We start from the raw sequence: 21,083 nt of genomic DNA on the forward strand, positions 1-21,083 counted from the left end.
ATGTGTACATTTCCGATTGCACCACGGAGCAGTTAAATGCACATGTAAGGACTGCTGGATTTTGAAATAAGATGTTGAACATGGTTGTTTCCCATCAACTGGCAAGGCTGTGTCAGAAACAAGACAATTAAAAATAAATAAATAGATAAATAGATGTGGGAATGATAGAAATGATACAGACTGCCATTGGCATGACTGTTGCTTCAGCTGTGAAAGAAATCAGGTCATCAAGCAGGATCTACTTTCTCCTGCAAAGTTTCCATTCTGATGTAGGGCTGCAGGATCAAGATTCATTTACTGGGCACAATAAATGAAATAAATATTGGAGTACATAAAAAGTACTTTTCTAAATAAGAATTCAACTAGGAGACTATTCTGCATCCCCGAAAGAATTTAATCCCACATGATGTGGGAATTTAATCCCACATCATGTGGGATTGCTCACATCATGTGAGATATTCACAGGGGAAAACATGAGGCAACAAATAGTAAGAGATATTCATGGTTGAACTGTAGGTTAAAAAAAAAAAAAAGAGCTTTACTCGTGATTTTGTTCTCATTTAATCACTTCCTGTGCAAATGAAGGAGTTTACAGCTCTTTACAATCAAATGCTGCCGTCTGTTTTATCCTGTGGCACAGCAAGGATGATCAATAGCTTTTTAACAAAGCTCTGCTTCCTCTCTTTGAGTTGTTCAAATTAAATACAGTTGCTAAAAAGGAAAAAATGTGTATATGCTCATTTTAGCTTTGCCGTGTAGAACTTTCTTTCCATGATAGACCAGTATGTTCTTCTTGTCGAATAATTTATTTTCAATTCCAAAGCCACAGACATATTTTCAAAGAGAAAAGGCTGAGATCATTTTAAACTTTGTACAGACAATGGTTTAATTTTACCTTTATGCTAGAAATCTGAGCAGTGCCAGGATTTTTATCCTACCTGAGATTACAACACCAGTGACAAGCAGACACAGTCCAGAAATTATCACGAGCAGGACACCATACCTAAAAATCACCTTGCGTCTACCACCCAGTTTGGTGGGCTGAAGACTGCAAAACATGTAAATCAACCTCTTTTTCATGGGATACGTTTTTATGAGATAAAGTCCCCTACAATACAGTTTAGGCCTGTTTTCCAAATATGGGATTATCAGAGGCCAAGGTATCAATATCACATCAATAAAATATTATCCCCAAACCCACAAAACTTTAAGATTCAATACAAAGTTCGACAATCAGTGTGGATCTCAAGGATAAGTGATCATACTCTCATAATTTTAGTGAAATTTAATTAGTTCTCTTATTCATAAGACAGTTTTAAAATTGAGCTTTTTAAAACCATGTAAGAAATTTGGTGTGAAAACTTTGGCTGTCTGAACTAAAGAAAATTCAAAAAGCAGTAATTTAAATTGAAAAATATAACTGTTTTTTCAAATTCCTCTTTTTAATATTCTACAGCTAGGGAGATCCTTTTTTTTTCTTTTGAGGAGTTAAAATTATTTTATTTTTAAACAGCAGTTCACAATGAGAACTTGTGCCCTCTTTATGCATGCTTCATTCAATATGAAATAGGAACAAGATTCTCTTTGCTCATCTTATCCTATTATCAACAGATAAGAGATTGTCCATATTTCATATAACATGAGAAATGATTTACCTTTCAAATGAAAGCTACATTTTGGAGAAATGACTGACTACAGGAAATACAATTGACTGTAGCTGTGTTCCTCACTAAGTGCAACAAATCAGGCTGTGAGCTTTTCTTCTAGGCTACTTCCTTTTTAATATATATATAAGACAATAAGAAACACATCTGTTGCTAAATGAGCTGTTTCACATTACCAACTGAGAAATATGTAAGCCAGCATTTCATACACAGAAATAGCCTTGGAAATAGAAATCGCAATATTGGCCTGTAGTGTTTCCCTCCCATAGTGGGTGTGACGGGTATTTTGCCTGTCTCTCTCTCTTTTTCTTTTTTCTTCTTTTTTTTTTTTTTTTTTGCTATATCACCCAGATCCACTGAATTAGGCAGCTCTGCTGAAAGAGACCACCCTTTATCAGGCTCTTGCAGCCTCTGACTCTCCTGCAATGCCTTCAGCCCTTGACACCAACATGAGGTTCAAGTTCTCGATCCTCGCTCTTCTTCTACAAGTGGCCATCATTGTTTTGTTTGGGATATTTGTGGAATATGGAACTGACAGTCCGTTCCAAATATTGCACCCACGTAAGTATTGATGAGATTTATAGAAGTTAGAATTTCTTTAAACTAATCCTAACCAAAATTTCTGAATAACTTACAAGACTGACCAACATAGCTTGAAAAGGAAGGCAATCTTTGGGGCAAACAAGCCTTTTTATGAGGTGTGAAAGCAGCAGACTTTAGAGATAAATTCAAATTGAGCATATATAAAATTCTAATAGTAACTGGGGGCTGAGAAGTTAGCTGTTTTGGGAGAGTCCTGAAAATAGTTTTAGTGTTTGCATAGCAGGTTCAAACAATTTAAGCATTTTCCAGAGATGCATGATGGTGTTTCTTGCCAGTCCTTCAGTTCTGCTTACTGTATTAAATGGTGTGAAATAATAGAATATTTCATTACTGTTATCCAGGTTTCAAAAGGTTGTCTTTTCAGAACATGTAAATTGGGCAGCATAGTCATCATCAGTACAAGATAAATTTGCAGAAACTGGACTCCATGGAAGGCAATAGTTTTTGTCACAAGGTGGCTAACTCCCTCCTACCTTTCAAAGCACACCAGTGTCTTGGCTGTGGGCAGTAACAGTTCAGCCTGCAAATTTTTCTATTGATTTGTTGTTCTGCAAAGGCTCGATGAATTTCAGGGAGAAAGCATTTAGTGTGAGAAGTAGTTGCTGACTTCTCCCATACTCCCTCCCTCTCCTGCAAAATGTTGACCATTGTAAATAAATAGACAAAATAAGTTTGCAGAGGAGCATCCTGTGTCTTGCTTGCAGTAATGAATGTTCGCTGTTCTTCTTCTTGGCTCGGACATCTTAACAATTTATGGTCCCGATTGCAGTCCTCTTAAGAATGATTATACCGATACAGAAATTTTTGCCTGTATGTAGTACTCAGTTAATTTTGAATGCATCTCTCTTTTTGTCTCATTCCAAGGGCCCTTTCTGTGGCTTTTATGGGGAAGATGGTCTTGGGGTCACTTCAATCCCCATTGGTCATACATTTTATATTCTCATAGCGAACATTATCCAGTTGAGACAACAGTGAATGCTTGGCATAATTCAGCTCCAGAGGCAAGTCAGCTCATGAATTACTCACATCTGCTATACTGCAATGTCGCAGTATCCTTGATATTAATTTTGTGCAGTCGATTAAATTTCTTTTAGTCATATATATGCTAGCAACTTAGCCTATGCCAGAGCTCATTCTCTCTCCGAGATAACTTGGCTATGTCCACAACTATACCAGAAACCACACTAATAATTTAACAGCAGAGACAATTGTACTGTGGCACTGTTACACTGTTACATAGTTACATATGTATGTAATATTATGTTGTTTTATAAATATGTAATTGTTATACAATTGTACTGTAGCACTATTAATATAGCTATTTCCTAAAATGCCTCTCCACCTATCTCTTGTCTGGCTGCCCTCCAAAACAACATAACAACAAATACAGCCACAGAACTATAGTGCTTTGGGCATCCTGGTAAAATTTAAGAAACCAGAAGGATGTTTTCTTGGTCTATGTTCAGACTCAGATTAAGGTCTATTTGCCCTGAAAGAATACAGAAAATTACCTTCTCCAGGCTGAGTATCATACCTGCAAGATCTGGTACTAAATTGTTCAGCATTTTCTTGGCATTTGCTTTACCAAGGAAAATGAAGAAAGGTGCCTGGGATCCCTGTGCTTATTCCAGTAGCTTAATAGTCATCAGTGATCCTTTGCAGTTCTGTAGTACATTTCTTGTTAAACCTCAAATCTTCTGGAGGGAGACTGCCTGTGCCATTGTAACTGTCAGCTATCCAGTTAGGGATAACCTAAAATCTTTTCTAATACCAGTGTCTAAGATGTGACAGAAAAATTGCCTTGTCTCCGTTTCTGTCTCTCATGCCTCCTGCTCAGGACGTGTATGTGTTATACCTGCATATGGTCCCCCAGTTGTCCACACTGTTGAACTGCTAGCAAGTTTCTGGAGTGGTTTTGGCCATTTGACCTTGACCTCCTCCCAAGTTTGACATTAAACATAGCATATAGCAGGGACTATTTACAATAGGTTGTACAGGTGGGAACAACCTTTTTTAGGAGGGAAAAACATGTATAGATGTGAGTTGAGCTATGCCATTTGCCCTTTGACCAGAGGATAGGCCCCAGGCTGTTCAGTTTACTAGCACAGACATAAACTAAGCAAACACTGCATACCTAATGTTGGACTTGCAGATGCTGATATAAGAGTAGATAAATCTGATTTACTGTAAACAAGTGGAAGAAAAACGGGACTTTCCAACACTTGTATTTTCACTAGTGGACCCTCTTCTAAAACATCCCTATCTGCAAAGTGTGCACAAGAGCATAATTTGCTGAAGGACCTGGCAGAAATTTAATGCTACCATTGTATAGATGTATTAGGATATATCTTGAATCAGGACTTCCCCTGAGTTCCCAAAATAATGGCTTCAAACTTCTTCCCACGTTATCCCAAGGAGCTCTGAGATGGTAACATCATCTGTACCTAACAGATTTAGTTGCACCTTCCAGGCACCAATTTATACTCTCAGCACTGCAGTGCTGGGCCTGCTTTTGTACGCCTTAAATACCTCAGCACCATAAACCCAAGCATTTCAGTATTTTTGGATTCATTCTTTAGAATGATGAAAACAATTGAAGACGACCATAATTTTGCATTCAGATAAAGGGGGACGTAGCTGAAATCATTCCCAAAGCATAGCTTTGCATTTTATCTATTTCTGGAGGATGTCAGTACAGGCACAGTGGATTGGATGCACAAATTTAGGTCTGCTGTGCCAGTAGAATGAGAAGACAAGGGGGTGTGATGGTTTTGCAAGTACTCCTAGAGGATTTCTTCATTGCTAGCAACCAGCATTTAATGTAATGTGATTGGTCTTTGACACTTGGCTTTAAAAAAAGAATTATACACATCTCTTGTTCAGTATTCTAAGGTTTACTCCTTTCAGCAGAGCAAAATTGCAGTTTAAGTATAAACTTAGTGGCCACAAGCATCTTTGCATTGAGACTGACCATAATGCAGAGACCTTGCAGTGAAATTAATATGTTGGTCTAGGGCAGCCTTAGCAGAACCGCGGGCAGTGGTTTTGTTCAGGATATGCTTGAGTGTTTTTCCCACTCTTTCTCTTCCTGTCTCACAGAGCAGAAGTGCCATGTTTTGTTAAACACAACTAGTTCCTGAAACAGCTCATTCCAAATTGTGTTGTTTTCTGCATCATTTCAAATCATTCCAGACCTACTATTCTTTAAAAGAAGGCATAAGAGGTAGTTCAGGCACAAGTTATAGGCTATACCACTTGGAGGTCTTTGCTCAGTTTGTGAAATATGTTGCTTCTAATCTTCAGGTCTGGGGAAAAAAAATTCTTAAAGTGCACTTCAACTGAGAGCTGAGCACATAGAAGCCTTGTTGAAGGGCTTTGAGAATTAAAAACCTCCATCAAGGTGCTTTTGAAGCCTGTTCTTTTGCTCGTGTAGTGTCAGGTTACTTAAACATCTCCTACTAATCTAGACATGATTTACTGAGATGTTGTATATATGAATGGGATTGGTTTGATGAGAGCAATTTACCTGTTTTGTCTGTGATGATTATAAGCAGAAGATTGAAAATGAGCAAATAGCATGCTGAATGTTAACAAACCATAATCTCCTCTGGAAGACTAGGAAGACTTGCTGATTGTTCTGTGAATATGCATACAATTGACTAGGTTATTCCTTAAGCTTTTCTGGAAAGTCAATGGCATAGGCTGGTTCCAAGAATAAAAAGAGCAGCAATGGTTCGTTTCAAAATGTACCTCTCATTTTGTATATGAAACTCAAGAGCAATATAAACTGAGAACTGTTGCAGTCATATATCACTTTGATTTATCATGCTAAGAGGTTATTTAATACATATCCATTTGTTTCTGCTAAAGTGAAATAAAAACACTACTTTTGTAAATGTTGCCATGCATCTCCTATAGATTTGCCCTCTAGTTCTGTATTTGTCCATTATCATTAACAAGCATCAACACGCATATAAAGTAATTTTTGCAAGAATCAGACAAACAACCTGAGCCATTTCTCACACTTGAAGGCCTTGGTTCCACAGGTTAGTGGCTATTAGTGGCTAAAGGGTCACTCACAGAAAATTATTTTTAAAAATGTGAGAAGAAGGCTTTACAGAGGTTCGCAGGCAGAAGTACCAGCCAACAAATATACTTTAATAACCTTTCCTAAACATCTCCAACTGACTCCCTTGGACACAGAAATATGAGCAAATTAAGCTGTGTTTGCAGTCCTGCATAAGGAAACTAAAAACTTTGTTGCTGGTATGATCAGGAAGGTTGTATTAGCATGGTTTATACTGTCCTCTACCATATCTTTTCCATCCCTTGCAAGGTCCCTTGAAGCAAAGAAATATGTTGAGCTCTAAGCCAGATATTCATTTGCACTCAGCATTACAATACAAAATATGCATGTGCATCAAAAGAGTAGAAGGCCAAATGGGAGACTTGATTGTATACCTCTTAAAACAAGTAGTAAGCAAAACACAGGAGTTTGGAAAGTACTTCTGGAAACTGAATAACACAAAGGAAAATGAGGAGCTCCCAAAGGACTGTAGGAGCCTCAGAAATCCATATCGCTTCAAATTAATGAAGTCAGAAAATAAACATGAAAATATCCAGCCTAAAGGAGAAACAAAAGGATTGAGCATGTCTGAGAACCACCTTCATTTCTACACTAATCTCAGATGTGTGTAGACCACTGTAAAGGATATTACTGTATGAATGCTTGCATTTCAGTACTAGGTCAGGAGTGGAATATGACAACGCAGTTTGAGTTTATTAAGAATCTCGGGTAACTTATTATGCTTCTGGGCCCTCTTTTGGTTAAACGTGGTAATGCATATAGCAAAGCTATAGGAATGTTGAAAGTTCCTAAATGGGAAATGTTACTTCAATCCAAATATTATACTAAAAAGGTCAATGTCTCAAGTTTTCAATATGTTTTCATGTAAGGAACAGCAAAATAGAAATGGAAAGAATAACTTTCTCTCTGAAGAGTTTCTTACCAATGGGGGGGGGGGGGGGGAACCTCTGGTATGTTCAGTGCTCATTAAATTACATAAATAACTTCAGACTAACTATTTTTTTAAAATATCCCTATTGTGGTGATAAATTTACTTTCTATTTAAAAGCTTAAAAAATGATTTTTTAAAAAAGGCATAAAATCATAGTAGATTAAAAGTACCCAAGAAAAGAACTCAATCTGTTGTACAGAGCTTTATTAGGAATCACAAGCATACTTTTGCACTGTGCCAACAAGCATTCTCATAAACAAAAGTCATGCACATTTTTGGAGTTAGCCAGAACATGCTGGATGTAACAATCCTTATTTGAGGGGAAAGAGAAATTTTCTGTAAGGACAGGAAGCTGTGGTGTTCCGCAGCTTCAGGCCCAGGTGACAGTTCTAGGTACATTATGTTTGCCAGTAGATTGATCTAGTGCTCATTTTATAGAGATATAGCAAGCTATAAAACCAATAATTTTCCAAAAACTCAACTCATAGGGTGATCAGCAAAAATAGAAGGGTATTTTACATTGATGATATGAGTTTAAAACACATTCTCTTTTCAATTAAATCTTTCTTTGTCCCTAGCTAGATTTGCCCCTTTTGTAATCACTGTATACACAGACAGTTTTTTTCTTTCAGTCTTTCAGGATGTCCATGTGATGATATTTGTTGGATTTGGCTTCCTGATGACCTTTCTGAAGAAATATGGATTCAGCAGTGTTGGTATCAACATGCTCATTGCAGCCTTTGGTCTTCAGTGGGGCACCCTGATGCAAGGATTTTGGCATATGGAAGCAGGGAAAATTTTTGTTCGTATTGATAGGTACATATGAATTTTCCTATAATTACATTTCTATCCCTTAAGATATGAAAGGAAGACATAAAACTATAACATCTGTGAGATCAGTCTTCTAAGCTCACTAAAATTTGATAGAGCATCACTAGCCACCTCTCAATATTCATCTCCCAAGGGGCAACATCTGCTGCATTGAGCCAAGGGAACATGGGTTGAACTTTGAACTGCTAAGTTTTATATGAAACATAAGCCATATAGAGAGACTGCTTTGCATCTCTGGAGCTGTGCAAGCTGGGAAATTTTCAGCAGTAGTACAGTACCACAAGCTCTCCAGCTCCCTCCTGCATTCAGCAGGAGCAAAAGGATCTGTCCTTTCAGGAAACATGGGGCCACAAACGAAAGGCTGGCACAATGTGTCAGTCCACACATGAGGTTTTCTCCTATTTCTGAAGGAATTATTTGCACAAACATCATACTCTAATAGGCTTTGGACCCCAACCATAGAATAAGAGATTTCACAAGTAACACCTCTAAACACTTTTAATCCTTCTCCCACTCATGTCTTGTTTCTACCAAGGTCTCAGAGTGTTTTCCACATCTGCAGTTCTGCTTTCTGAGAAAACTTGTAGACAATTTTAAAAGAAACATCATACAAAAATTACTGAGGCACAAGCAGAAATAATATGAATAGCTCCTTGATGCTTTCGAATAGGCATTTGATGAAAGACTCAGAGCTGGAAGTTTTGGTCAATTTGTGTTTTTATTTATCTCTATCATCCTCCATAACCCGTTAACACTGGTCCTTCCTGACAGTTAAAGCAAACATGATGCAAAGTGACAGAAAGACCTGCCAAGCTCTTGAAATGAGCTAAACTGTCTGACCAAAACTAAGAGTTCCCTCTTGTCTTTGAAGTTCAAGTAACAGTCAGACCTGGAAATATCCCTGCATATCTTCAATACACACATGTTCTAAATTTTCACTGTAATTTCAACCAGCTGAGCATATGTATGGTATAAGCAGGAGGTAACTTTCCCACATTTTTTCCTCAGTCATCTGTAAGAGGACAAAACCCTTCTAGGAAATTTACTTTTTATTCACAAAGATGACCTTGATGATTTTATGTTTGAAGAGTTACAGCTCTATCATTTAGTGATATAACAAGTTCGAATACAGATTATTTCATGTTCCATTAAACTGATTTTCCTTTCTGCCTTTCTTGTTTGTTTGTTTTTATTTGTTTTCTTAACTTCAGCATGATAAATGCGGACTTCAGTACAGCAACTGCTTTGATTTCATTTGGAGCAGTCCTGGGGAAAACAAGCCCTGTTCAGATGCTGATCTTGACAATTCTGGAGATCACAATTTTTGCATGCAATGAACATCTAGTAACAGAAATATTTCAGGTACAACTATTTAGCAGTAATTGTTTTCTGTTTAAAACATGATTTCACTTTGTAACACTTCCAGTTTATATATTCTTGTTTTTACCATAGAAAATAAGCTATTAAAGTCATGCAGACTGCCCCTTCATCAAATCCTCATCTTTTTGTTGTATAAATTTATTGGTATTATTTTGGATCCCTGATACAGGCCACAGATGTTGGAGCCTCGATGACTATCCATGCTTTTGGAGCTTATTTTGGTTTGGCCGCAAGCCTGGTTTTATATCGTCCTGGTTTGAAAAACAAGCATGAAAATGAAGAATCTACCTATCACTCCGACTTATTTGCCATGATTGGTAAGTAAAAGAAGCACAGGGAAGTAATAGCAAAAACTGATCAGATTTCCATCCCTTTTTTATCCCTGTGTTTTAATAATTCCCTATTATTACCTAGCATTCATTTTCTTAAGTACACTCCTAGAAGCATAGTCTTTTTTTTTTTCTGACATGTGCACAGTTTTCGGGGAAACATATTTTTGCTTTTCTTTCCTAAGAAGATCAAATTAAAGATGAATGCTCACTGTACATTAGCGGTGACTCCCTTTTTCATGAAATCTTCTGTTATAAGAAACATTTCCATAGAAATAGGCCATAATTAATGAAAGTATTTAGAGCTCTGCTCTGTCCCTATGCCCATATGGTTTGCTGAACGGGACAGTCATCTATCTGTGCAAGAGAGCTGTTCATAGATCAATTTATCCACTAAAACTATCAGTTAAATCAATAAATGACAAAAGATTTATATGTGAACTCTTTTGTTAATACATCATATTCTTGCATTTTTACAGTGATTTTGAGTTCTAACAGCACGTGGAGTATGACAAAGGGTTACAACAGTCTTCCAGTAAGATTCATCAGATGTCAAAACCCCAGTTGCCAGTGTCAGATGCATCTGCATATACTGTTATTTCTTTCAGCATTTTGGTTGTTTCGTATTTCTTGTTGACTATCTCCCTTGTTTCTTGTAGTTAGTTCTGTTGTGTTGGATCTTTCACAGGGAAATGCCCTTGGGACTGAATAGTCTTTATTTTGTGTTGGCTTATGTCCATCCAGGTACCCTGTTCCTTTGGATTTTTTGGCCCACTTTTAACTCCGCCATTGCAGCTCAGGATGACAGGACTAAAGCAATTATCAACACTTACTACTCCTTGGCTGCAAGTACTGTCGTAACGTTTGCCCTCTCCAGCCTGGTGGATAAAAGAGGCAAATTCAGCATGGTAAGAGTCACACCACAATCTGTCACCCCTCTACAAGTCACCCCTCTACAATAAGGATAATTAGGATGGTTCCCAACTGTTTACAAAATTAGGACTATTATCCTTCTAAAAGCTACAATGTCGGATTGGACCCTGAGTCAACACACCCTGCTTTAGGCATGTGATCTGGTTTTTCAGTGGGATCACTACATCTGAAGAGTAGATAGCTCTTAGACATCATCATGATAGTCCCCCTCCCTTGTTCTCTCTTGGCCACAGAACCTGCTAGACCATAGAGACTTTGGTCCAACATTCAGGTGGACTTTTTTGTCTTATTCCAAAGACAATCCTACATGGGTTATTGTTTTGCAATAGGCAAAATAGGTCTCTCAATGTATTCCCTCACAATCTCGTAGTGCAGCTGCACAACCGGGAAAACCAAATTAGGTTGAGGTTGCCAGGGTCCCATATTTTTGTTACCTTACCGTAAAATTCAGCCCTAGGTTTTCACCCAGTTCTTTCAAGCAGTTGTAGTGCTCATCTAAGCCCAGTGTGAGCTGGCACAGTTCAATAACCTGGCAAAATATTTTCATCTGTTGATGTAGGATGTAATTTTCACTGGCTTAGCCTGGTTTCCTGATAGGTCAAATGACCTTTAGTGACTTTGCAAATGATGGGCTACATTACACTTGCGCCAGTTAAACCGGCTTAGAGCAGCTTTGAACCAACACTCTCAGTATGTAACAGGGAACTCCATTTTAAATTCCTGCTTGTGCTTCATTGGAAAAATCCTTTGCAAGTCATTCAGCCCCAAAACAAGCCTCTATTCAATGTCTAGCATCTCCACTTCTATATACTCTGTGCAGGTTCTTGTTCAAAATGCCACCCTGGCAGGAGGAGTAGCAGTGGGTACATGTGCAGACCTGTTAATCCACCCTTTTGCTGCTATGTGCATTGGGGCAATTGCTGGAATCATCTCTGTCCTCGGATTCCATTTCCTGACTGTGAGTACCTAGGACCTGCCTCTGCTCTCATTTATTTACTACTTCAGTGACTTTACTGAAACTCCCATAATTTACTAGAAAGGAAGTTTAGAAACTGGCTAATACACTACAGAAAGTAAGTTATAGTCAACCAATATTTTGAAGTGGGTGTAACTTAAATACGTGCTTATGAGATAACTTCATTCCATCATCTAGCTAAAAACATAGAAAGATTACATAGATATTAGAGTTCATTAAAGCTAGGATTTCTGTTCAAAGGAGCTGCTTGAATTTTGCTCCAACCCTATGTTTCATGAACAACCTCCCCCAGAAGAACCATATTTCATATCAGTGAAATAGTACTAATTAAATTTCAGTCTTTTAAAGTATCTAAATAGTTCTGTAACTGAAAATACTTTTGAAGTACAAAATGGAAGTGTTCCTTATGTAAAACAAAATATTCTGACTAACACTGTCTGAACTGGCATTTCATATTGGAGCAACATCCTGGAAGAAAATATCTGACTAGTAGACTTAAACCAGGTACGTATGCATTACTTAGCCACTGCTGTCAACCTTTGCTGCAGTGGCTGAAAAGATTGGGAATATCACTGAAGTTTCATGTGTTCTATTTGTGTTGGTAACTTGAACATTTGTACCGTTACCTGTATTCATCTGATTTTTTTCTCCATATATAACATCACAATCAATGAGAAGTTAGCAGGTTTTAAGGCTAAACTTTGTGTACATTAAGTAGGTTAATTGTTGTTGTTTCTTGTTCTATGTTACTTTCTTATATCATTCTAAATATCTGATGACATTTCTAATATCATTCTAGAGATAATGGAGACTATAAACTCACCATAAACTTTATTATTCCCCTCATTTTAGCCTGTTTTGGCATCCAAGCTGAACATTCATGATACTTGTGGAGTCCATAATTTACATGGTTTACCTGGAGTACTGGGAGGTATTGCAGGCATCGTAGTAACCGCGATACAAAGTAAAAGTGGGTAAGCTATAGAAAGAAGAAAGAAGTTCCTTTTAGTGAAGGTTTATTCTAATATTTCATTTTCCTTGGATCTAATTATGATTTATTTTCAGCAAATGCACCTTTGATTTGATGCTGGACATGGTGTTCTGGTTTAATTCGGACTCTTCTTGATATCCTCCTGCCTTTAACATACAGTTTATATGCAAACCTTGTTCCACCCTAAAAGCTCAAATAAAAATTCTAACAGTCATTAAAGAAACACCATTCAAAAGTAGAAAAGTCATTACCATGCTTCTACAATTGTAATTCAGGCAACTGTAAGATTTCCAAGAAAACCCCAATTGGCAAAATGGGCCATTTCCACTTTCTTAAAAAGACCACAAGAAGATGGAAAGGCGGTCTTTTTGACAAAGGGTAACATTTTATAAAGGCTTAGAAGATATTAATAGCCTTTTCAAAGAAAAGGCTATGCTTAAACTATAGCCTAAAACAAAACCAAAACATATTCAGTCCCATACTGTTTTTGTCTTGGCCACAGCAATGACAGATATCTTCCTGTGAGTCATCCTATCCAGCAGAGAGCAAACAGAAAGTTGTAAAACCAAATCTCAGCCTCAGAGTTTAACAGTTTCTGTTTGTTGATGGTTTGCTTTTCTGTCCTTTCTAGGAAAGGTGTCCTGCATACCCCTGGCATGCAGGCTGCTGCCCTTGGCAGTACAATTGGAATTGCACTGGTTGGTGGTGCATTGACAGGTCAGTACAACGCATACGATGATTGAAATATGTGACATTAGAAGTGTGCTTATGGAGAATTTCAATCTATCAATAATTTAACTAGAAAAACAGAAAACAGAAAAATAGAAATATTTCATGATAGTGCACTAGCAGAAGCCTAAATATGGAAAAGCCAGTTTTCCGATCAGTCTTCAAATAAAACCAAGATCTCTTACCTTATACATAATTCAAATATATTGGGTAGTATATAGAAATCAAAATTATTATTCTGGATGAAGTTCTGTTCTAGATTCAGAAACTTCAGATTCTGAGCAGAAACTAGTTTGAGATGAAGACATCTACCTTTAGGTGTCACATGTTCCCATGTGATTCTGTTATTTATACATAGGTGTCTTGTGCTATTTGAGATGCCACAGGGTCTCTGAGACATCTATGGTGGACTGGTAGATATGACACAGGATTTACAGGAGATACATGTCTGGCCCAGGCCCAGAGGGAACTCAAAGGACACTAGATTTCTGCATGTACTTCCAATCCCTTCTGCCTTATATACGGAGAAGAATCAGCTGAAATAATTTAGTGGTTTCTTTTAGCTAAATTTAGCTAAATTTCCAAACAAAAATTCAGACTGAAATAAAATTCCAGTCTAAAACCTGGTGGGTGAGCAATTAAAGCCAAGTTGTTACTAAAGTCAATGTGAAAAAGCCAGTGTCACTTCTTATAATGAGAAACCTGATAATGGGAGGCTTAGAAGACTCCCCATAGCACATCTGAAGAATATTTTTGTGGGTTTTTTTGTTTGTTTGTTTTTGTTGTTGTTGTTGTCATTGCTGTTTGCTTGTTTGGTTGGTTTTGACTTTTACCTGTAGGTGCTATTCTAAAGCTGCCCTTCCTGGGACAAGTATCTGACAAGAACTGCTTTGATGACTCTATTTATTGGGAGGTAAGATACAAAGCACTGTCAAAAGGAGCATTATTTTCATTATGTTGGAAGAGGTACAGCACACTTAGGTTTGCACGAGTCAGCTTTCAAAAATGTTGCCCTGCCTTAGGTCATGAATTTATCAAGTCCACCTTCATGATCTATACTGGACTTGCTACCTGGTCATGCCTTTTACATGGGACAAACCTTGAACAAAAAGCAGAAAGTCAGCCAACAAACTGAGACCTGAGTGAAGCTCTTTATCTCTTAACCGCTTACTCTGTCCAGTCTCCTCTTCCCTGTTGTAGTTTAAACACATGATACTTGCGTTCTTGGCTAAATGGTGCTGCATTTCTAGTGCTATCTAGAATTTCATACTGAATTAAATTTAGAGCATTTCTTCAGTATTTGTAGAGACAGTCTCTCTTAGGCTGAGAAGAAGCTCTTCTGCTTCCTGGTTGAATGATCTGACCACCAAGGTTATTGCTCAGAACTGTCACTATTGTTTTATGAATGAAGACACAGATGATGGGGCTAAGAAACAAGTACACCTGAAGTAGCCCTGCTAGGATCCCTTTATACTCAATTAAGAGAGAGCTTCAGGCTGCGGTTCATTTGAATCATTCCAGATCTCTGTTAGGGTTACATGAATTAAAATCTAGAAAGTTTGTCTATTCCTCACTGACAATGAAGGACCCTTCATCACCTAACTCAGAGGTAAAGGTCTATACTGTATATAAATTCAATGTAAATAAAATGTTGTGAACCTCAAATGACATTTTATTATTTTTAAATGAATTAAACTACAGTACAAACTATGCATTTTGGCTTTTGGTCAGAGAAAGTTTGTGGTCCAACAGGAAGTTATAAGCCAAAATATCAACTGTAGGTATGACAATCAGGGGGAAAAAAGAAAAAAAAGAAAAAAGAAAAAAAAAAGAAGATAAACTTTTAATGAGAGCTCTGTAAACTATTTGCTGTTGGACCTTGGAAAAGTCACAAGCAATGGTTTTATATAAGTGATAAAAAATGACAGGAAAATTAGAATTTTAGAGTGCAATTGAATAATTCACAGCCTGTATTGACCAGTGATAGTAACACAACCCTGCTCACTTGAAGGTTCTTTAGTGTCAGTAAACTACTCACTGTTAACAGATACATAATATATACTAAGAGAATGACCTTCTCAGTGCACTTTAGTCTCCTCTTATGACAAAAGGAAATCTATCTCATCAACTGAACTGTTCTCTGTTTTTCATGACAGGTTCCAGAAGAAGAGAAACTGCATGCAGTTCACTCCAACAACTATGATGAGCACAGCAGATTTGAAGCTACCATGTAGAAAAAACAATTCATCTCTAGCATACATCCTAATGATCTTCTTTTCAGTTTCTAAAGCTAAAAAACAACATTCAAGTACTGTCTTAACCATGCTTGTTTTTCTAGAAGGGGTTGTAAGTAGCTATATTTTTGTAATATAAAACAAGCTTGATTTTAACATACATTGCCATTACGCCAAGTTCTAGTGAATCAATTAGATCTTTCCAACATATTTATTCATCTAGAATGAAGAGAAGACAAAAGAAAAAAAAATTTGCTCTACAGTTATCTGTATTTTACCATTTGTTATCGAGTCAATATAGCCATTGAAAAAAACTTTGTTTCAAGCCTATAACAGGATGCCATATTTAATTGCAAGATTTCTGAATTACAGTCACATCTTTCAACTGCATAGATGTAAACATGCAGATGGCAATGAAGAAATTAATTAACGTTGTTTATTTGGATTCTAACAAGCTTTTCACCGGAGTATCCCAGATTAACGTTTTAAGAAAGTGTCTTTTCCTATTGTTGGATAGGGGAGAGAATGTGCTGTATTTTGAAGATTGGTTGTGACAGGGAACAAAATGTTGAAATAATTTTCATGGCAAAACATAGAATACAGTGACTGATAAGGTACACTAAGTAGTAAAATTAGTATCAAGGTTATTTGTTAATATATTAATTGCAAGGAGAAAGAAGTGAAATGGTGAAAAAAAATCACTCGGCATGTATTTATTTAGACTGTTTGATGGACAAAATAGGAGAATTGAGTAGGAATTGAGCTATGAAAAACAGGTAATTATGTAACACTGTCTTACTAAGTTCAACAGTAATGAGTGAATGGTAGCACTGCTAATATCAATAGATATAAACTGAACTAAATGTTAACTCTAAGAAAAAGTGTGAGTTGTTAGGAACTGGTCAGAAAGCAACTATCAACCCACAGAAGACTCAGTGGAGAACTTTGCAGTGAGTCACTACCTTTGAAGTCACCACCTCCTACAGAAAGAAAAAAAAAAAAAAGAGAGAGAGAGAAGAAAGGAGAAAATTGAAACTAAATTAAGGTAAATTAACTCCACCTGAGAAGTGATGATAATGACTGCTCAGTTAAGAGATAGAAAGACTGAGGGAACTGAAAGAACTCTATGAAATGTTAGTATCCGGAAGCAGAGTCACGCATTTGTGCCTAACTACTTGAGGTAATCCACTGAGAGACGATTAAAATCTAGAAGGATCACAGTGCCTCCAGGCATCATTCAGACCACAAAAGCTACCAATGTCTCAGACTGACAATCTACAATGGATGAACTTTCTAGACTTCTTTATATTAGTATATTTCAAGAAAAAGAAATAATAGAAATAGAAATAAAATAATTCAGTTGGAAGAGATCTTCAAAGATCAAGTCTGGCTGCCTGACCACTTCAGGGCTGCCCAAAAGTTAAAGCCTATTACTGATGGTGTTGTCCAAATGCCTATTGAGGATTGACAGCTGTGGGGCACCAACCACCTCTCTAGGAAGCCTGTTCCAGTCTTTGGCACCCTCACAGTAAATAAAATTCTCCTAATGCCCAGCCTGAGCTTCCCCTGGCTCAGTTTTGTGCTGTTCCCTCACGGCCTGCCATCAGTGACCAGGGAGCAGAGGCCGGCACCTCCCTCTCTATTCCCCTCCTCAGGAGGCTGCAGAGACCACTGAGGCCACCTCTCAGCCTCCTCTTCTCCAGACTGGACAAACCACATGTCCTCAGCCTCTCCTCATAAGATATGCCTTCCAGCCCTTTCACCAGCTCTGTTGTTCTCCTCTGGATGCTTTGAAGGACCTTAACATCTTTTTTATAGGTCTGGGCTCCTTCTGTGGAGCCCAGAACTGCACACAATATTCAAGGTGAGACTGCACCAACACTAAATACAGGGGGAGGATCACAACTTATGACCGTCTGGCTCTGCTGTGTTTAGTGCACCCCAAAATGCAGTTTGATCTTTTGGCTGCCAGACACACTGCAGGCTCATGTTGAGCCTGCTGTTGACGAGCACCACCAAATCCCTTTCTGCTGAGGTGCTCTCCAGCCACTCAACTCCCAGGTTGTGCCTGTGTCTGATATTACTCTGTCCCAGGTACAGAACCCAGCAGTTACCTTTGCTGAACTTCATGCTGTTGCTGGTTGCCCAATGCTCCAGTCTATCTAGATCCCTCTGCAAGGCCTCTCGTCCCTCCAAGGTGTCAACAGCACCTCCCAGTTTAGCATCATCAAAAAACTTGCTAACATTCCACTCCTGCATCCAGATCATCATCCAGATTGATAAAAACATTGAACAGGATTGTCCCTTCAAGAGCCCTGAAGAATACTGCTGGTGATCAGCTGCCAGCCAGATGTGGCCCCATTCACTACAGCCCTCTACCTTCAAGCCAGTTCATCACCCAGCACAGCATGAACTTGTTTACCTCACTGTAGGATAATTTGTGCAGAAGGATGCTGTGAGGGACAGTATCAAATATCTTACTAATAAAAATAAAAATAAAAATAAAAATTAAAATTAAAAACATTCCCACTTTAGAACTAAACTGTGTCCAGCATTTTCTTCAAGGATGCAGACATAATTACCATATTACGAGTGATATAGCTACTGTGATAACTTCTAACAACTTTACAGCAAGTTTGACCAATGATCCTTTTGCCTTTTTGCCTGAGCTAATTTTCTCCAGTTTTTTGTTTGTTTGTGTCCTGGTTTCAGTTAGGACAGAGTTAATTTTCCTCCTAGTAACTGGTAGGGTGCTATGTTTTGGATTAGGATGAGACGAGCGCTGATAACATGGTGATGTTTTAATTGTTGTAGAGCAGTGCTTACACCAAGCCAAGGACTTTTCAGCTTCTCGCTCTGTCCTGCTAGCGAGCAGGCTAGGGATGCAGCAGGAGCTGGGAGGGGACAGACCCAGGACAGCTGACCCAAACTGGCCAAAGGGGTATTCCATACCATCTGACATCATGCTGAACAATATATAGGGGTGGCTAGCCGGGGGGTGGGGGGGGGCGGCTGCTCGGGGATAGGCTGGGCATCGGTCAACGGGTGGTAAGCAATTGCATTGTGCATCACTTATTTCATACACATTATTATTATTAATACTATTATTATTATTATTATTGTTATTATTTTTCCTGTCTTAATAAACTGTCTTTATCTCAACTCACAGGCTTCACTTTCCCGTTTCTCTCCCCCACCCCGGAGAGGGAGGGGGGAGGGTGAGCAAACAGCTGTGTGGTGTTTAGCTGCCAGCCGGGCTAAACCACAACAGTTTGTTTGTTTTTGTTTGTTTTTGTTTGTTTGTTTGTTTGTGTTTTCTTGAGTTCAAGTTAAGCGAGGAGGACTTGGACAGTGAAAAGAATGAGTCTTGCTCTACCAAGTCTTGTTCACTAAGACAACAAAACACCACAACAATTTTGTCATGTTCCTAAAAGGATAAGTTCTTTTCATGCAATATGTAAAATAGCACAGAGCAGTGCAGTATTTGACTGTCATAAACTTAACAAACATTCCAGAAACAACTCAGCTGATTCAAGACACCTGCTTAGAGACATTGCCTTTCAGACTTCAGAGGAGCCACAAATATTGGTCCAAAGCAGGACATTGGACAAACTTTTATTCAATCTGCACTTCAAAATGTTCCTGAGCAGGGAAGAAACACTCACAGCCTGTCACTCAGGTCTGCAATTATTAAATCATAGAATCATTAAGGTTGGAAAAGCCCTCTGAGATATCTGGTCCAACCATCCCCCTACCACCAATGTCACTCACTAAACCATGTCCCTAAGCACCACGTCCAACCTCTCCTTGAAAACCCTCAGGGACAGTGACGCCACCACCTCCCTGGGCAACCCGTCCCAATGCCTGACTGCTCTTTCTGAGAAGAAATGTCTCCTCATTTCCAACCTAAACCTCCTCTGGCACAACTTGAGGCCATTCCCTCTTGTCCTATCACTAGTTACCTGTGAGAAGAGGCCGACCCCCAGCTCCCCACACCTTCCTTTCAGGCAGTTGCAGAGAGCAATAAGGTCTCCCCTGAGCCTCCTCTTCTCCAGACCAAACACCCCCAGTGCCCTCAGCCGCTCTTCGTAAGACTTGTTCTCCAGACCTCTCACCAGCTTTGTTGCCCTTCTCTGGACTCACTCAAGCACCTCGATGCCTTTCTTGTAGCGAGGGCCCAAAGCTGAACTCGGCACTCGAAGTTCAGCCTCACCAGAGCCAAGTACAGGGGGACAATCACCTCCCTGGCCCTGCTGACTACACTATTCCTGAGACAAGCCAGGATGCCCTTGGCTTTCTTGGCCACCTAGGTACACTGCTGGCTCATGTTCAGGTGACCCATTCATTAGAAACACCCTACTCAGCTCACACACTCTCTGATGGCACTGCAGGAACCAGACCTAATGGAAGAAACCAGCAGGGCTGAGCAGGCAAGGGCAACAGGATTTGGGTGTTTGTTTGCTTCTCCCATTGCATTTCTGGAGACATCTCGAGCTCCCACAGCACCCTTCCAATAACCTGGCAAGTCTCATATGGGCAGGCAAATGCTGTCCTTGTTCTGAAACTCTGCACAGGCATAACCCTGGGCCCATGTCTTAGTAAACAACTCAGAACTGCCACTTCCTTTTATAACCTAAGAATCAGTATCTGACTTATCCCCTGTTAATAGTTAAATCCTAGTGATGTGTGGAAAGAATGACAGACACAGTGCCTTTTTACCTGCTTATGGAGGTATAGTAGAAATGTGCCAATTAGCACACAGCTGGACATAAGCCCTGGACTTTTTCTGGGACACCATCCAAGTAAGTGAAATGATCTGATCTTTCTTCCAGTGACCCCGGTGGCAGCAGCAGACTCAAGGCCAGACGGTATGAAAGCAGGTTTGCTTTAGCTCCTCTTCCAGGTTCTCTGCCAGGTTCTTATGTACCTTTCCTCTAGGTCTCTGCATCCCCAGTCCTTGGGAGGCTGACTACTCTCCTCTGCCTTTCGGCAAGTCTCTGCAGGGATCATGGCGTTTTTAAGAGTCAAGGACTAAGGACTCAGACCGGGCATCTTAGATCACACAGCCTCCACATTCTTGCCTCAAAGCCATGTACAAGTTTCTGCTAGAAAGCTCACCCAAACACTGCCCTGAAGGCTGCAGGTCCTCTTCCCCGGTCAGCCTCAATGAAAGCCCTGGATGGTTTCTTCTGCATGGCTTCTCCTTTTAGCACTCTCTGAAATTCTGAGACACACAAGTCAGACTGCCCTTCAGCCATCTTCCCTCAACAAGCAGAGGCCATCTTTTCTCTATTTCCCCCTCAGCCTTGGTTCAACACTCAGAGATAATCCTACAAGCTCTTCTCTCAGTCTCTCTTCCTGAAATGATTACTCTTGGATGTCAAAAGCAAGTGCC

General features: G+C 39.1%; 1 protein-coding gene across 1 annotated transcript; it reads left to right on the forward strand.

Moving 5' to 3' along the window:
* The first annotated feature begins 2,113 nt into the window (after window positions 1-2,113).
* Window positions 2,114-15,688, forward strand: RHAG (Rh associated glycoprotein). Its single transcript, XM_035563696.1, has 10 exons — window positions 2,114-2,201; window positions 7,900-8,101; window positions 9,328-9,478; window positions 9,666-9,813; window positions 10,570-10,733; window positions 11,579-11,716; window positions 12,587-12,708; window positions 13,357-13,442; window positions 14,294-14,367; window positions 15,611-15,688. The coding sequence occupies exons 1-10, from the start codon at window positions 2,114-2,116 to the stop codon at window positions 15,686-15,688; spliced, it is 1,251 nt and encodes a 416-aa protein (XP_035419589.1).
* The last annotated feature ends 5,395 nt before the right edge of the window (window positions 15,689-21,083 follow it).

The sequence above is a fragment of the Cygnus atratus genome, chromosome 3, assembly GCF_013377495.2.
Source record: "Cygnus atratus isolate AKBS03 ecotype Queensland, Australia chromosome 3, CAtr_DNAZoo_HiC_assembly, whole genome shotgun sequence".
Lineage (NCBI taxonomy): Eukaryota > Metazoa > Chordata > Aves > Anseriformes > Anatidae > Cygnus > Cygnus atratus.